Source organism: Echinops telfairi, unplaced genomic scaffold (genome assembly GCF_000313985.2).
Source record: "Echinops telfairi isolate 266 unplaced genomic scaffold, ASM31398v2 ScPeMD7_8;HRSCAF=38, whole genome shotgun sequence".
In the NCBI taxonomy this organism is placed as follows: Eukaryota; Metazoa; Chordata; class Mammalia; order Afrosoricida; family Tenrecidae; genus Echinops; species Echinops telfairi.
The window spans coordinates 14,967,546-14,985,446 of record NW_022103905.1 but is presented as its reverse complement, the minus strand read 5'-3'; the positions used below and the strand labels follow the sequence as shown (position 1 = coordinate 14,985,446).

The 17,901-nt window shown below is 37.2% G+C and overlaps 1 protein-coding gene across 4 annotated transcripts in view; it reads right to left on the bottom strand.

The window, feature by feature from the left end:
• The window catches only part of TCF12 (transcription factor 12), a 346,882-nt gene extending 329,956 nt beyond the window's left edge, over positions 1–16,926 (bottom strand). For all 4 annotated transcript variants that reach the window (XM_030884492.2, XM_030884493.2, XM_004709446.3 and 1 more), the window contains exon 1: positions 16,854–16,926. In XM_030884492.2, coding sequence (XP_030740352.1) covers positions 16,854–16,926 — 73 coding nt within the window. The remainder of the gene's footprint in view (positions 1–16,853) is intronic.
• Positions 16,927–17,901: the final 975 nt, after the last annotated feature.

Here is a 17,901-nt window from a genome sequence, read left to right as displayed (position 1 = left end):
AAATCTTTGCCCTAAGAGTGGGAAAAGGGAACAGGAACAAACGCAGGAGACCTTTTATCCATTCTTACACTCTTCTATGCTGTTTATATTTTTTACCATTGGCTTATTATTTTTGTAATTTTTTAAACCTAGTCATTCACATACAGGCTGCTGAGATTAATTAAAAATTTGAAACTTGACCCCCATATATCTCACTTAGGAGGCTGGTTGGTAAAATACTACAAATATACATACTTCCTCTGGACTGAATACTTCTACACCTCAACAGAGAACTTCATTAAAAAGCCAACAAATACCCTCAATAGGAGGAAGTGGAAGTGAATACAAAATTAACCGCTTTAATTTACAAAAGTGAAAGATTCACTTTGGATTTTCCCTGAATACTTTTATACTACCTCTTTTCGCCTAAACCATTCAAGCCAAGGAACCAAAATATTCCTATAAGAATCAGTTTAATACCAGGGAAACGTGCTCACCTTACATCAGCACTAAACACATTCTTAGAACTGCCCAAGCCAATTTTATATCTTCATTCATTATTTATAAAAGAGTCTTCTAAAACTAGCAATACTTGAAAAATTCCCGGCTAAATTCTAAACTATAGTAGCATTTGAAACCAAGAAAATATTTTCCTACCATGACCCAGGCTGATTATTAAAAAAAAAAGAAGAAGAAGAAGAAGTTCTAAATCTCAGGTATCCTTTAAACCAGGATCCTTAAACTTTTTAAACAGGGGGCCAGTTCACTATCCCTCAGGCCCGTTGGAGGGCCGGACTATAGTTAAAAAAAAAAAAAACTATGAACAAATTCCTATGCACACTGCACCCATCTTATTTTGAAGTAAAAAACAAAACGGGGCAAAAACACCCGGTGGCCTGGATAAATATCCTCGCAGGGCCGCATATGGCCCGTGGGCTGTAGTTTGAGGACCCCCTGGCTTTAAACATTAATGAGATAGTCAATGGAAACAAACAGATTATTATTAAATGTTAACAAAAGCTCCCTTTTGTGAACTTTCTTGCTATTCAATGAACATCTTCACCAAAAAGTGTCATTTATATTTTTGAAATGTGTTTACAAACACAGCTTTGTTTCACAAAATTCAAAAATACAAAGCCTCTATTCTAATCATAAAAATGCCAACTATCTCATCTTAGAGCCACTGAACAAATGCAAACCTGTCTTTCACAGGGAGCAAAAGGGTCATTTCAGAGAACTAAAAAATCAACCTCTACACTAGGTTGGGGGCAACAACAGCTCAGAAATGTGCAGTTTTACAAGCAATGAAAGTTTGTATTTTTTTTTAATTCCATCAAACCATACAAAAGAAAATGCATTCCACATGTGCATACTCAGGCAAAACTTTTTGAAACCCCCTATTTCAAAGTTAAGGTACCCCAGAGTTATTCTACAGCCAATACTGCAAATAAATGGCTTAAATCAGTGTGAAGCTGAAATCGAAGATTTTTTGTTCTGAGAAAGAATACAAAGATAAGAGAATTATCATCTTTATTACACAGATCACACCTCCAACTTGATGTGGCTCTAGATGTTTCCGGACCTGACCTAACTTCTTAACTGATACCCACCCTCCCCCACCAGCCCTGCCATAAATAGGATTTTTCCAAACTGCAAGCATAAAGGTAACATCTTAGCTCCAAATTATATCAAGTGTTCAACCTAGTTCTTAGTTTCCAGAAGACACATATTTTCTACAACTAACAAAGACATTTCTGGCATCAAAATTCCGAACTGAAGATGATTTAGAAGGAGTTAAGTAGAAGGAGCTGGTTCACCATTCAATTATAAATTAAGCAGGAGAATGAACTTAAACTTCACTAAATTAGAATTCTTTTTCTGCTCTTATGGATGCTGCTCTATATCCGCTACAATTCTAGATTATACAACCTCTCTTTCCTAGTCCATCCCTTGACAAAAAGCAGGATTGTTTCAGGAAAAGTATAGTTTTCCAAAGTTTTGGCAACCTACTGTTTCCCAAGGATGTGGTAAAATGGTTCCTACAGCTCTTTTACAACAGAATTCTTGCACCCAATCAATTCCAGACTCAGCCGAGCTGTTTCCCCCAGATTCTGACTAAAGAACAAAACTGTCACCCACCCTGTGAAAAGAAAACACTGAAAGTATCACTTCTCTTTGCTTTTCAGAGCCAGCACTCTGGCTGTGGTTCCGTAGAGCCAGCTGTATTCACATACAGCCTCAATGGTTTTACCACCTGGCCACTTCCTGCTCCTCTAGACACCATGTTTAATTGTGGGGTCCTGGGTGGGCCACATCTCTGCAGAAGAAATGAGAGGGCAGGTGGTACATTCTCACAAAGGAACACCTCAGGTTTCCAATTGGTTAATGCAGACAAGTTTCACTGCACTTTCACTAACAGTGCTCCTAGGGCTAGGGAAGAAAACATGGAACAGAATGTAATTTTTAAAATGTAATCTTTCTTCCTACCAACATATCACACATCTCAAATCTACATCAAATATTCGCAGGTATTTTGCAGAACTGTAAGTGTTAAACACCCTATTTGTGTCTTCAGGGCGTTTACAATCTGGCGCATGTACACACTTCCCCACACAAAAACTAAAATAGCAGTCGGTATTCTAATAGTAAAAATGAATACAACTGTGCTTGACACAATGGATGGATGGATGGATGGATTGTGATAAGAGCTGTAAGAGCCCCCAATAAAATTATTTAAATCAATCAATAAATTAAAAAACTAAATTTTACTTAAAAAATGAAAATGAAAAAAATCTCAGGGTAAAACAAAAAGAAATTCAGAGTTCATGAAGATTAACTTCCCACTAATAAAAACCCTTTGTTAAACTTGCAGGGTTAGACTCATAAAATAGCACAGCAATAACTGATCGCACTCAAAATCTACCTGCCATAACTACCATACTGGCTTTAAGATAGGTTTTTAGTAGCAAAAAGAGCTAATACTTTCCTCCACACAAGAATCCTTAAAATATTTGAAAATCACACTATTACAAATTTGGAGCAGGTGATAACTGAAAATTATTTTGTAAAGGAAAGAGCATTCAAAAGGCAGAGGAGTGGGAAAATGGTGTTCCTGATTAAAAGAAAGGAGGTAGGAGGTCAGGCATGGAAAGCAGGGTAGCACAAACTCAGACTGAGATATTAATGAGTAAATGGGCATTGCCTAGATAGCCTTGAGTTTTGTGGAGTGTAAAGTGGCTAGGGCAAGAAAGACATCATCAGGTTACTGAAGAATTTAAACACCAAAATGAGTCTTTTCATTGTTTTGACAGCCACCAGGGAACAACCATAGACCAACAGAGGTATTTAAGGATTGAAGGGAGACTGGAAAAGAGAACAAATACCAGGAAGGAGGCCAGATATGGAAAGGGCTGCAGTGACTGGTCGTAAACTAACAGAATATATTGGTAGCAGCCTATATCAGCCATTCTATATGAGAAAAATGAAGCTGTCTGCTCCCTTCAAGATTTATAGTCTTGGAAGGCTGAGGGAGCAGACCTGTCATTTACGGTCACTATTGCAAATGACTTGATGACAATGAGTCTTAGTGGTACTTGGCAGAGTTCTAACAAAGTATACATTTGAGAATTTCTCTTACTTCACTCCCATCTAACCAAAAAGGGGAAGAACTCACCTAAGTAAGTTTTGAGGTTTTTGAGGTATGCCTTCTCAAAGTACACCCTTATGCCGTCAGTCCTCCATATTGCCTAATTGAATCTTCACAGAGAAATGTACAACTATAATTTCTGCAGGAAAATGTGGCCCCGCAAAACATACTTGTGAGCTTAAAACACCTTAACAAGTAGCTATGCCATCTCATATAACAATATAACTAGTCACTGGACAGAACCACAGACATCCAGAGTTTAGAAAGCATTCAAGGAGTTATGCATTGAGCTGCTAACTGCAATGTCAGAAATTCAAATACACAGGAGATCCAAGGGAGAAGGAGGAGGCTTTTTACTCCCCTTAAGCGTTACAGTATCTAAAACCCACAGGGGCAATTCTACCCTGCCTGCGGAATTGGACAGAACTAGTCAGCAGTGAGTATTTGGCTTTTCTTTGTACGTTATTTGACTTTATCACTATCACAGCCACTTAGGGCAATATTTTTTTTTTTTTTTTTGCCATTTAGACAAGAGCAAACAGTTAGTGGAATTCTTGTCTTCCATGTGGGAGACCAGGGGTCAATTCCCAGATAGTGCACCTCACGCACAGTCACTGCCTTTCAATGGAGTCACATGGGTTGCTATGATGCTTAACACACATTTCAACAGAGCTTCCAGACTAAGATGAACTAGGAAGAAAGTTCTGGGTATTTACTTCTGAAAACCAGCCAATGGAAACCCAATAGTTCATCATGGTGCAATCCACAGTAGATCATGGGATGGCACAGAATCAGGTATGGTTTCCTTCTACTGTGCATAGGGTAAGCAAGCTTTCGCCAGCCAGGGTCCCAACTCAACAGCAGCTTACACCAAGAACAATAGATTGAGAAGTTAACAGACTGCCCTAGCATCACAAAGCTAGTAACATCACACCACATCAGCTAACCAGAGGGCTGAAGGTTCAATTCCATCCATCAGCACTTCAGAAGACAGGTCTGACGATCTTGGAAAATATCGCAGCCATGAAAATCCATGTGGGACAGAGCTCGTCTGACACACGGGGCTGCCTTGAGTCAGAAGAGACTCAACAGCAGTAGGGTTTTCTAACTACACATAAATGGAAATACAAAATGGACCAGCTCTTACTATTACAATAGTGTCTTTTCATTTTAATATATTAAAACTGTTGCCAAAATTAAAGTTTAACAACTACCATTAAATGTACTTCTATATGTTTAATATTTTAAAACTACCTTGGACTTTTTCCACTGCTTCTACTTGCCTTTATGACAAAATAACACTAAGTCTTTGGAAATGGGGAAATACAAGTAAAGAACTGCTCATAGAATGAAGGAATCATTCTTCTCTATGGCCAATATCTTACAACTATCAAACGCTGCTTTCTTCCCACGGCACAGTCTGATGACAGATGAATAGAACAAGAGGACCACTCGCACACAAAAATTATGCACACTTAAGGGCATTTCAGGGTGTATTTTTTTATATTTAATGCACTGTAATAAAAGTTTTTTGCTGTTTGAGAGGTTTTTTATTACACTGTCTTCTTTTTAATAATTAAAATTAAAAAACCATCTTGAATCGCTTCTGGAAAATACACCGTTTTAAGCCTTCTTGTTATAACAGCAGTTTACAGATTTGGAGAGATACTCAATTCCTCCTCAAGACACACCGTGTGCTGGTTGCAGATTGGTATCAGCACAGGTGCGACTACAACTGATCAGTTTGCTACTTCTAAGGGGCAATAAGAAACCACAGACAAATGTCTATCACTGTAGATTTCTCCATTTCCTCTGAGAAAAGAACAGTTACCCATCTCTTATAGGTATCATGAAGTAACATAGGAGTAAGTATTTATGAAATACGTTTACCATTATTTTATATTTTTAAAACACTAAGACCCTTCTGGTTCCTGCCATTGTTCACTGGTCAAAGTCCTACTGCTCCTGCAACCTGTTCAGCAAGTACCCGAGTCCCTCTAGGTGTGAGAAGGGTCTGTTCATTGCAGCCCTATTCTTTTTTTTTTCCTTTCATCATTTTATTAGGGGCTCATGACTCTTATCATGATCCATATATACATCGTGTAAAGCACATTTGTACATTCATTGACCTCGTCATTCTCAAAACATTTCCTCTCCACTTAAGCCCTTGCCATCAGCTCCTCGTTTTTTTCCCCTCCCTCCCCGCTCCCCCATCCCTCATGAGCCCTTGATAATTTATAAATTATTATTTTGTCATATCTTGCCCTGTCCGACGTCTCCCTTCACCCACTTTTCTGTTGTCCGTCCCCCAGGGAGGAGGTCACATGTAGATCATTGTCATCGGTTCCCTCTTTCCTACCCACTCTCCCTCTACCCTCCCAGTATCGCCACTCATACCACTGGTCCTGAAGGGATCATCCGCCCTGGATTCCCTGTTTCCAGTTCCTATCTGTATCAGTGTACACCCTCTGGTCTAGCAGACTTGCAAGGTAGAATTCAGATCATGATAGGGGGGAGGAAGAAGCATTTAGGAACTAGAGGAAAGTTTCGTCGTTGCTACATCGCACCCTGTCTGGCTTGTCTCCTTCTCAGTCCCCTCTGCAAGGGGATGTCCAGTGTGCAGCCCTATTCTTAAGCTTAACAAAGAAGGTTGCATAAATATGAAAGTGAGGGGCTCCCTGACCTGTTCTGTGTTCCTACAGCAGAGCAACTCAGACCCCTATAAACTGGCTTTTCTTAATGGACTTAAATTATTAAACATTGTTATCATGATTCTTGAAAGAATTACACTGAGGATAGGTACTGCAGGGAACAGATTTACACCAAGAAACTGTTGGTCAGCCTCTCAAAGAGATACCACACACAGACTCATCTATAACATACCCAATTCACTGCCACTTTCCTATTTTATGTTGAGCAGTAGTAGGACTGAGCCAATGACATGCTCCTGAAGAAAATTTAATATTCATAAAAATCACAATTTTCTAATAATGATAACTTGAATGAATATATTCCAGAAATAAACACTACTACTAATTTAGGGAAATATCCCACTGTTACAAAAGGAGAGAATCAAATTTACCAAAGACTAGTTTCGTGTACCTGGAATGAAATGCTATCTTAGCTCCCCCTTTCTTCATGAAGATGGCAGGCTTAGGCAGTGCTTCCTCTATTTTCACTCTCAAGCCAAGATAAAAAGCAAGACTGATATCATGGGGTTCAGGCTTCCATTTATATAAGTAATGCTACTTACATAAATATGGGAGGATCAGAACAATTCTATTCTGTTGTTGCTATTGTTGTTGTGTGCCATCAAGTCAATTCCAACTCATTTGGGAGCGAGCAGAACTGTCTCACCACAGTTCCAAAACTGTCACATTAACTGGAGCAGATCTCCAGGTATGTTTGCTTGCTACTGCCTATCTGATGGGCTTGAACCATCCATGTTTGGAGCACAACTGAGTACTTAACCACTCACTGCTCCGTCGGGGCTCCTTATTCTGCTGACAGTTCCCTGCAATTGTCCATGCCTTTTATAACTGGGTGGGGAACATACAAGGAAGCTTCACAAAGCTTATGGGGAAAATTCCGTTACTTTTTTTTTTCCTGTTACCTTTTAATTCCATTTTTCAACAAATTTTCAGAAGGCCCCTCAAACATTCCTTGACTCAAAATTTTGTTCAGACCTTTCTGGCTCTCAAAATTGCAGATCAGGTTCTTTAGCCTTTGGGCAGGGAATGAGGATCTCAGGCAATTGTAAATTAAATAGTCTATGATTTTGAAAAATAAATTCAGGATACTTAGGACACTCTTGAAATGGCTGTAATTACTTGGCTGCTTGGAAAGGAATAACCAATCCAAGTTGTTTTTATGTATCTGCCAAAAGATTCAACAAGCAGCAGCTCTTCAACTTTATTTCAAACTGGGAACTAAACAGAAAAGTGATTTCAAAACTTTAGCATGGCAATACCAACCAGACAAGCAAAGGAGCCTCTGACCAGATGACCAAAGCAGATAAACAAGGTGTGGCTCGCAAAGCACAGAAACATAGAAAAGCCTGCAGGAGAGAATGGTCTCAAGGATGTTCACCCTTGGTCTATGTGCAGCCATACAAGATCAGATTCTCTTACTCTCTGAGGCAAACCATACCATGCCCCTGCCAGTAAGATCAAGGTGAGACTAGTCCCTTTTCCTCTCCAGTGGCAGAAGCAACCCTCTTATTTATAACCCCACAACCTGGAAATGAAACACATGCCTCCAGGACTTCAGACTTGCTGACTGTAATTCCCTCCTAGCAGGGCTCCCTCGGCCCTCCACTAACCTTCCACCAGTGCCCACAACTGTCCCAGGCAGCACATTTGTTCAATTGATTGGAATTGCTAGGGTTATATTAAGTCCAACCTGTGCTCTCTCCATTAGGCACCAATAAAGTGGTGCAGCAATAATTGAGTTAAGTCCTGCCCATTTTTAAAATCTCAGGGTAGCTGGCTGGCAAAACTACCAGAAGGCAAATAAATCAATGTCAACAATTTTTGAGTGAGGTTTGGGGTGGTATGCCTCCAGACAAGCCATCTCTTGAAATAAAATGACCACAAATCTAGAGAAACCCCCTTAGACCAAATCCAGGCACCTTCCCCAAACTTCAAACAGAGCTTTTAGGAGGTTGTATTCTTTCCTGAATCTTATCTCAAACTGTTTTATTAGTTTGAAGGTTTCATCATTGAGTCACCACTCAATGCAATAAAAATTAACAACCAATCTCCGATCTGTTTTTCTATATGCTTTTTCTTTAAAAAGAAAAAAACAAACAAACGTTGATCTCTAAGTCCCCAATCAGCTCATAATAGCTTGGGAGATTAACAACAGTCTTTAAGAGAGCACAATCTTAACCTGGAATACAGAAGAGGGTGTTCTAAACATGAAACAACAAAAAACAATATTCCTGAGTAAAAAATAGGCATTTACTACTCCCTAAAAAAGCTATGCTAAAATATTATAAGGTGCTCTGGCTGGAAACAGAAAACAATAGTTCAAATCACAGGTACCTTGCTAACAAATGTCTCTGGGCTTAAGTTTATGGAAGTAGCATCTCCTATGGAGAGGCCCTGGTGGTGTAGTGGTTAGGCTCCGTGCTGCTAACTACAAAAACCACAGTTCACAACCTCCAGTCACTCTATTGGATTAAGGCTTTTCAGCCCCATAAAGAGTTGGTCTCAGAAACACACAGGGGCAGTGCTGTCCAGTCCTACAGGATCAGGAGTGGGAATGAACTCGATGGCAGCGAGGTTTTGAGGGGAGGGTCATTATGAGTTGGAAACAATTCAATGGCAGTATGTTTTGTTTGGGGTTTTTTGAACCTATGGTGGGTTTTCCACTGTCATATAATGATCTTATTTTCATAGATCCAAGAATTCATCAAGACAGTTTAAAAACATGCCGTTGAGCTAGGCTTCTCATTTAGAAACAAAGAGCAAAGGCTAGCTTAGGCACAGTTTTACATGATTAATTAAAATATGTTTACAATGGAACAAATATGTTTGTGCTATGAATTATAAAGTAAAACGTACAAGAGTTTTCAAGATAAGATTTCTTCTACGCACTTGCAATGTGTTGCTTCAGGCTATCAGGGGAGTTTATGTTCCTTTTCCACTGCCATTAAAGAAAAAAAGTAGAGAAGTTCTACCCAAGAGACTCTTAACATTCTCCCCAACCTGTCTCCCAGCTATTTTATCCTCTCAGGCCACATAATCTTTATTTATTTATTTAGCCTACACCTCATTCCACCTCTCACAAGCAGCTGGAGAGAAAACACTACATCCAAGTGGCAATGCCTGAGCATGGAAGAGGATGTACACATTCTGTTCACTCTCCTTTATTGATCAATTCCTACTCCACAAAAGTACAGAATTAAGAAACCTACTGGGTTTTAAAAAAAAAAAAAAAAGGTGAGTTACTTAGGTGCCTGATGCCCTCTAGAAACCGTATTTATGCACTATTTCTACATAGACTTTTAACAATATGTGTAATTTGATGATACTAAAAAACAACTTTGATATGTTGAGCCTCTGAAGACATTTCCTTATCACCACTATTTATAAAGAAACTCACTTTATGCAAAATAAAATTAGATAATGCCATAAACTGTTAGAATGGTGTATAGCATCGAATAATACACAATTCATTAAGTGTTGGCTATAATATTACTATTATCGTTGTTATTCAAGATAGTATCATTCATGGTACTTAGATGATGCCACACAAACAATACTTGAAGCTACACTTTTTAAGCAGCTCTGTGGTAAGCAACATATTAAAATCAAACTCACTGTCACTGAGTCCATTCCAACTCATCGCAAACCTACAGGACAAGGTCTCAGGGCCTGTGGGTTTCTAAGACTGAAACTCTTTATGGGAGTAGAAAGTCTCATCTTTCTCCCACTGCTGGTGGGGCTCCAGACTGCTGACCTCATGGTTAGCAGGCAAACAAACGTGTAATTCTGCCTCTCCCAAAGACTTTAAGGGAAGGCAATATCACCAACTTTTCACAAAGGGGAAAAGTATAGCTCAGATACTTTAAATAACTTGCCCAGGGCCATTTATCTCATGAGTCCGGAAACACTGATTCTAACCCAGTGGTTTGGTTCCTGGACCCAGCTCTTTTCTTCTGCTTCTGTCATAAAAAGTCAGGAATTCAAGAATTTTCTCACTGGCAGGTTCCAGTACAATTACACTCCATTCAATAAGCACAGGTCAAAGAATGACAGAAATTCCATCCAGATACCACATAACCTATTTATACACATATATAATCTACACCAAATAGCATCATGTACCCCATTCATATACTAATAAAAATCTGCAATTTTCTGGGTGAAGGGAGACATCGGACAGGGCAAGATACGACAACATAACAATTTATAAATTATCAAGGGCTCATGAGGGAGGAGAGGGGAGGGAGGGAAAAAATGAGGACCTAATGCCGGGGGCTTAAGCGGAGAGGAAATGTTTTGAGAATGATGAGGGCAATGAATGTACAAATGCGCTTTACATAATTGATGTGTGTATGGATTGTGATAAGAGTTGTATGAGCCCCTAATAAAATGATTAAAAAATAATAATAATCAACCAGAGTCTAGTGTTCTACCTTTAACTCCACCATTAAGATGAATCCTTAGGAGGGAAAGGAAAAAAAAAAAATCAATCCTTGGCCTGATAATTTATCTCCCTCTGAGTTCATCTCCTTCAGGGAATTCATTCACTCACTTAGCTTTAATTATGACTTGTAGACACAAAAAACAAAATCTATATCTCTATTCAAAGGAAATTAATCTGTAGGCAAAAAATGTTTGCATATATAAAAGGTGCTTACTCCCACATTATTTAGAATATGGAAAGGACATTTAAAAAATTAAATTAACACACAGAAAGGCAAGATGACAAGCAGTAAGATAATTGGTTAAGTAATCAAGTATCATGTAAATATCAAGCAACAATTTAAAACCATGTTTCTGAAGAATCTTTTTTTTATATCATTTTATTGAGGGCTCATACAACTCTTATCATAATCCATACATCCATCCATTGTGTCAAGCACATTTGTACATTTGTTGCCATCATCATTCTCAAAACATTTTCTTTCTACTTGAGTCCTTGGTATCAGCTCCTCATTTTTTCCCTTCTCCCCACCCTCCCTCCCTCACGAACCCTTGATAATTTATAAATTATTTTTTCATGTTTTACACTATCTGATGTCTCCCTTCAATGATAAATATTCATACTACAATACCAAATGAAAAAAAAAAGCAGGAGATAAAGTATAACCATTAGTAAGCTCTCAACTTTGTAAGCATAGAACCATTAGGGGGAAAAAGATTAGAAAGAAATTTTTTAACATAATAATTTTCTTTTAATAGTCCAATAGTTATGCCTCCTTCTTTTTCTGTCCAGTGTTCTTATCAGTGACCATGTATTAATTTTATAACCATTGAAAAAGAACAGCTTCCTTTTCTCAACATCATCATCGTCAACTCAGCTCCTGGCATATTTCCCTTGTAAATCTCCAGATTAACCATAAGAGTCTCAAATCACATAAAATTTAAAATACTCAAAACAATTCAGCATCTTTACTTCCTCCAGCAATACCACACTGCCATCCTCCAATGATGCCAGAACTGCAACCTTGAGTTCCCTTACCTACCAAAATCCACCCCTTCAAATCCTAGCAACCGTTTACTCCTGGTGTCTTCCCACCTTACCCACTACTCCCAAACCAAGCCTTAACGTTCAACAGCTCTACATTAGTGCAGTAGCCTCCTAAATGAATGCCTTCTTATTGCTAGTCCCTCACCACTAAACATGTTTTCCACCAGTTTACTAGCCCCCTGCAAGATTCTTGGATATGTCTGGAAACTAAAGATAGTTACTGTTGCTAATCCTACATTGCAGATTAAGAAACAGTCGGAGAGATTAAGTAACTTGCCCCAAACCACCCAGCTAGTTTAAGTGGCAATGCTAGAATTTGAAACCAGGCAGTATGGTCCCCAGAAAAGAGTACTCCAGGAATACGGTTCAGTAAGATTCGATTTCTCTTTCTCTGGACTTTCTAAGCACTTAGATCCAGTCAAATTCCCATTTCCAGGTCACTCCATCAAACGATTTCACACCCGAGAGTCATTTCTCTTTCCTAATTCATTTTCCTATCACCTTCACAGAACAACTCTAAATTCACCTTCTCTAAGTTTCCCTTAGACCCACCCCACACCTCAGCATAAACTTACTCTCAGGGATTCAATTTCAATGATATTAATGGTTTTTGTCAGAGAAATTCATCTACCTCATGATTTCACATTTTATCTTCTGGTCTAGTTAATGAAATGTCCATTTCTCACCTTCTCAAAAGCTACTAGGAAAGTAGGCTTCACAAAATAAATATTAAATAAAGTAGCAGGTAACTGAAAATTTTGAGATAAATATGGCTGAAAGTCATTCATTAGCCTTTGAACTGATATATTAAATGTTTGTTCTCTCATTTTGTTCCTTAAATGCTAAAAACATTGTATTTCTAATTTCAACATTCCCATTGGCGGGCGGGGGGATAAAATTCAAGGAACAAATTCAATTCAAGGAACAAATAAAATTCAATTCAAAAAAATTGTTACAGCCATTTGAAAAGCTTACTCTAATAAAGTAAATATTTAATAATCTTACTTTGGAACTTTTTGTTTTGCTACTATTGGAGAAGCAAATACAGGTATAAAGAGCCAGCATCAAGAATCCTTGTAGTGATAGAACTAACTGCCTCGTATCTCTACCTAAGTGACAATAGCCTAATTGTGATGTGGTACTATATAGTTTTACAAGATGTTACCACTGAGGGAAATTGGGCAAGAGGGTACACAGGATCTCTGGGCATTATTTCTTACAATGGCATGTGAATCATATCTCAAATTTTAAATACCTAATTGTTTTTAAATGAATGGAGAACAATTTAATGAACATTCATTTTTCTCACCCTATACAAAAAAATTTCAAAAAGCCTTGCTATATACATCTGAAAATGTTCCCTCTAAAAAATGAAGAATGAAAAACTGTATTCTGTATTCTATTTTCACATAAGAGCTAGAAAATGCTCAATATTAATTAGTGTCTTTCCCCGCCCCCCCTGGCAAAAAAAAAAGCTTGGGCAGAAGAAATCTACACTGAAAAAAAATTCTGATTTCAATAAAGTAAACCTTTGCTTGCTCGTTAAAATAACTTCTAGATAGAAATATCAAGGAAAGATATTCAATATATACATATGGCTTGCAAAACAAATATCTTCCACCTCTTTCCACCTTCTCTTATTATCTGGATCCAAAAACTAACAAAGAAAATTCCAGTTATTATGCCAACATTTCATTTATTGAAAACTAAACCCAGTATCACAAGCTAGTTCTACACATTCAAACTTAGGAAACTGGAGCAAGAGGGTATAAGTTTTGTGATTGAAAAAGTTCATTCCCAATTTGGCAGTATTTTCACAAGCTTTCCTGCTTTACATGACCTCCCTAACAGAGTGCCCTCATCTTCCGCTCCAACTGAGAAGCACATCTCTCAAGGTCACTCTAAGAACACCTCCAGAGCCTATCACAAGTGGACCAAGTCAGTCTTACCATCACAGAAAGAAAACACCCTGAAGAAGAAAAACATATAACCAAGTCAAGACAAATGAGTAATATTAAATACACATTCATCTTTTCAGCAATAACTTCTGATGCAATGCCAGCTATTGCAATGTCAGCTATCACACAAGTTACTTGTTTTGTTTCTGGAATAAAATAAACAAGAGCAACATGTACTGTAACACACACACACACACACACACACACACACACACACACGTGCATGTTTTGAGCTTTAAAAATCCTGAACGTGTTATTTTTCAAAAACAGCCCAATTAAGTCATCTTCAAAAGGAAAAAATAATCAAGAAGTATAATGATAATGCACAATTATAGTTTCCACTAGGTCAAAAGCTTGGGGTTTTACAAATGTAAAACTAAAAGACAAGAAAATTCTAATTTAATCTTAAGTCAACTCTTCAAAAGGAAAGCCAGATCTCTAGTCCTTTACATGCTGTAAGTAAACAAGTATTAGGAAGTATTACATAATAGCTTTTGAAACTAGAACAGAAAATTACTTTAAATGTCTAGGATATATATAACTGTATCACTTATAAGTAATATTAGTATGCCAATTTCTTTATGAAATTCCCTTTAATATCAGAAATTACTATATTTCTAAACCTTATTTACCAGTATAGTTTGATGTAAAATAATCATTTATGTTATCTTTCCTTTGAAAAATTTAAGTCCATTTATTATGAAAGGTCACAGGATTATTTTTTAATACAGCAATCTTCTGACATTTACAGCAAACCACATAAATATTACTGTCCATTGAATACAGGTGTTCTAAGTTCAAACTTTAAATGAATAACTCAAGCGGTTTCAGAATTAAATTTCTCATTCCCAAGAATCAAATACCATAACGACTTCCACAGGATAAATTTTGTGTGTATGTAATGCAAGCTACTTAAAGACGGGTTCCACAATTGCTCCAGTGCCAATACTTTAATTCTCACCAAGTTTACATACAGTGTTTATTTCTATACCGTCTTACTTTTAAAAAGATAATTATCCTATTTTAAAAACACAAAGTATTTCTAATAGCAAGTGTCAGAAGTCCATGTCCTTGAAAACCATGTATGTCACTTACATATATTCCACAATTTAAGCTGGCACTAATGAAGCAAACGTTGTATTGATAAATAGTGCTCACTTAATACATTATTTACTAAGTATACCGTATGTATGTGAATCTGGACATCTCACTATTTCTTAGGCAAAATAAATTTGAAAGCTCCCAAAAGTGCAAAAATCAAATTGCAGTCAAAACATTGGTAGAGAAGAATACGGTCAACAGTAATCGGTACAAGGAGGAAGAAAATGTTCCACAGTTGATTGTGGGAATGAATGCACAACTCTTCTTAATTGAACTATTGAATTGTAGATATGCTATATATCTCAATAAAACTATTTTTAAAAAGTAAAGGGTCTATTGCTTTCTTCTCTATAACTAATCATTTTTTCTTCCTTCCCCTCTCCCAAAGTAAAAATTTTCTAATAATTTCCAGTAAAAGAAAGGAACTATGAGAATTGGGGTTTGGCTAATCATGTTATCAATCTGATTAGCCTTCAGTGTGATTTAAAATTCAAAATACTCTTATTCTTCAGGAATGTGAAACTAAATGCAGAATTTTTCACAACTGGAGTTTCATCCTTAAAAATGAATTTTAGAAACTAAACAACTATATGATTTTCAAGTAGGAACATTCTTTCACTGTAGAGTATAAAATTAGTTAGAGCACTAACCATGTTTTCTCATGTCTTGCTCTCAAACTATTTTACAAAATCAAGTATCATTAACAAGAGGAAATAAAAAGTATCAAAGAGGAATTAGTGAGTTTCAGCCCACAGATTTGACAGCTGGTCTGCTTAAAATGATGCTGAGAGAACTTTGGCTTATTTGTTTGTCAATCTCTTAGCACTAAGTAACAAACTAAACAGAAAATTACAGCATGTGTACACTAGACTGGACCTTGCTTATGAAATGTTTATAAAATAATTGTGAGTTCTAAGCAGTAGGAAAAGAATACCTAAGAAAAATGGGATCCACATTTAATGATGGAGATAAGGTATAAATACAGAGAAGGTTTATTATGGGAACAAGAATCTAATTTACTTTAACATTAACCTATCATAATGTGAATTACAGTGCATAATTCAGCCATCGAATGGGGGCATTCAAAATTAAGTCTAAATTTCTAATAATTTGTATTAACATTTTAAATAACTGTGCACAACAATCAGCAATTTGCTGATTTTCAGGGGAATGACAATTTTTTTAAAAATAAATAAATCTTACTAGTTGTTGTGGTGCTCAATAACAGTTTTTCACATGCATACATTCCATAATACCTTTTTTACCAATTCTTTAGAACCTAGTTTAATAAATGCTCACAAGCTGAAAATATGGTAAGATTTATATTCACACACATATTTAAATAAACTTTTAAAAGGCCATACATATTATAAGCCTTTTGCTTCTTATGCTTTCCTCACATAGAACTAAGTATTGAATATAAAACTAAATATCAATCTTCCTTTTAATCCCTAGAAGCTAAAATGTTGTATTTACAATTTTAGCATCCTCAACAGAAGAAATAATCAAGTGACATTCAAAAGTAGTTATATGAAATGACTTTAAAAGGGGGGATAGGGAGTGTTGTATGCTACACTCTAGTCTATGGCAATATGTACAAACCCTCCCCTTCCCAAAACACCCTTCCCAATAGCATTACTTTAGTTTCTGTGGCAAGTTACCATTCTCTGACAACACACTGCACTGACATTCCAGGCAAGATTACCAATTATATCCCTTCTATTCAAACAAGCCAATTTTCAATTTTCAAACTCAGAAGACAATTTCAAATCCATATTGAAATTCTTAACAGAAATGTTAATGAATCCTTGGTGCGTCAGCTCAAATGGGGGATTTTTATTTGTTTATAATTTTTACTTCACACACTAAACATAAAACGGCAGGAAGAAAAATATTAAAGTACTTTATACTTATCTACTAAAATGTCACACAATGTCAAGAGTTTCTGACTTGAGGCATCATCTTACCTGATCCACTGAACTGACTGCTTCCCAGTGTCGTTGGTCTAGTTTTCCCACTATTAACAGGTGGGGAAAACATCTGTAAAAGAACCCAAACCCATTATGAGTTAGTACTGAAATTCTTCTAGTCCCTCTGCTAACAAAAGTTCCCCAAGAATCAGCAATATGCTACTAAATTTCAGAGGGAGGTTACAATTGAGCAGATACATTCAGACCCATAAAAGCAATTACACCTGGAATAATACAAATTCCTAACACTACTTAGAAATACATGTTACATTCTGTTCTGAAAAATCACGAACAGAAGGGATGATATGATTAAGTTTAAACAGTCTATTTTTGCTCAAGACCTTCACTCTGAAACTAAGCGTACCACATTACATTTACACTGCCACTTAATGCACACAGGCAGTCAAAATCACACCTGATACTACAACCTACAGTATACATCCTTAAGACTGTTCTATAAAGTGAGTATTGATTCTGCCTCCTAGTAACAGTTAATAATGAAATTTAATCCATAAGCAATCAGGACAGCGGTCCTTTGGTTTCCAATGATATTTGTGAGTCTATGAATTATTTCCTCGGTGTGTGTGTGTGTGTGTGTGTGTGTGTGTGTGTGTCCACCGTCGTCTGAAAATAAAACAGTTCTGCTCAAAAGATTGGAAATGTAGCCCTCAGCTGGCTTTCTTGCAGCTGACATCTTTCAGGTACCATTAACCCTATTCATCAGATCTTGAGAATGAAGAGAAAGAACAGTGTAGGGGGGAAAAAAAACCCCTTTTTTCGTGTAAAGTCCAAATCCCTAATAACATACAGGGTCAGAAGGTGACTGCACCGGAGCTCAAGAATACATTGTTCTCCTTTTAACGGGTTAAATGGGATGACCCCGCTGGCATTAAAGTTTTAAACCCGCGAGTCTCGACATTACATCAAAGTTCAGGTGTCCAACTTGCGGGAGCTGGACGCCAGCCCTCGAACTACGCTCAAAGCAGGTGGCATTCGCGCTGCCTGGTCTCCCCTTTGCTCTTCGCCCCGTTTCCCTCTCTCCCCT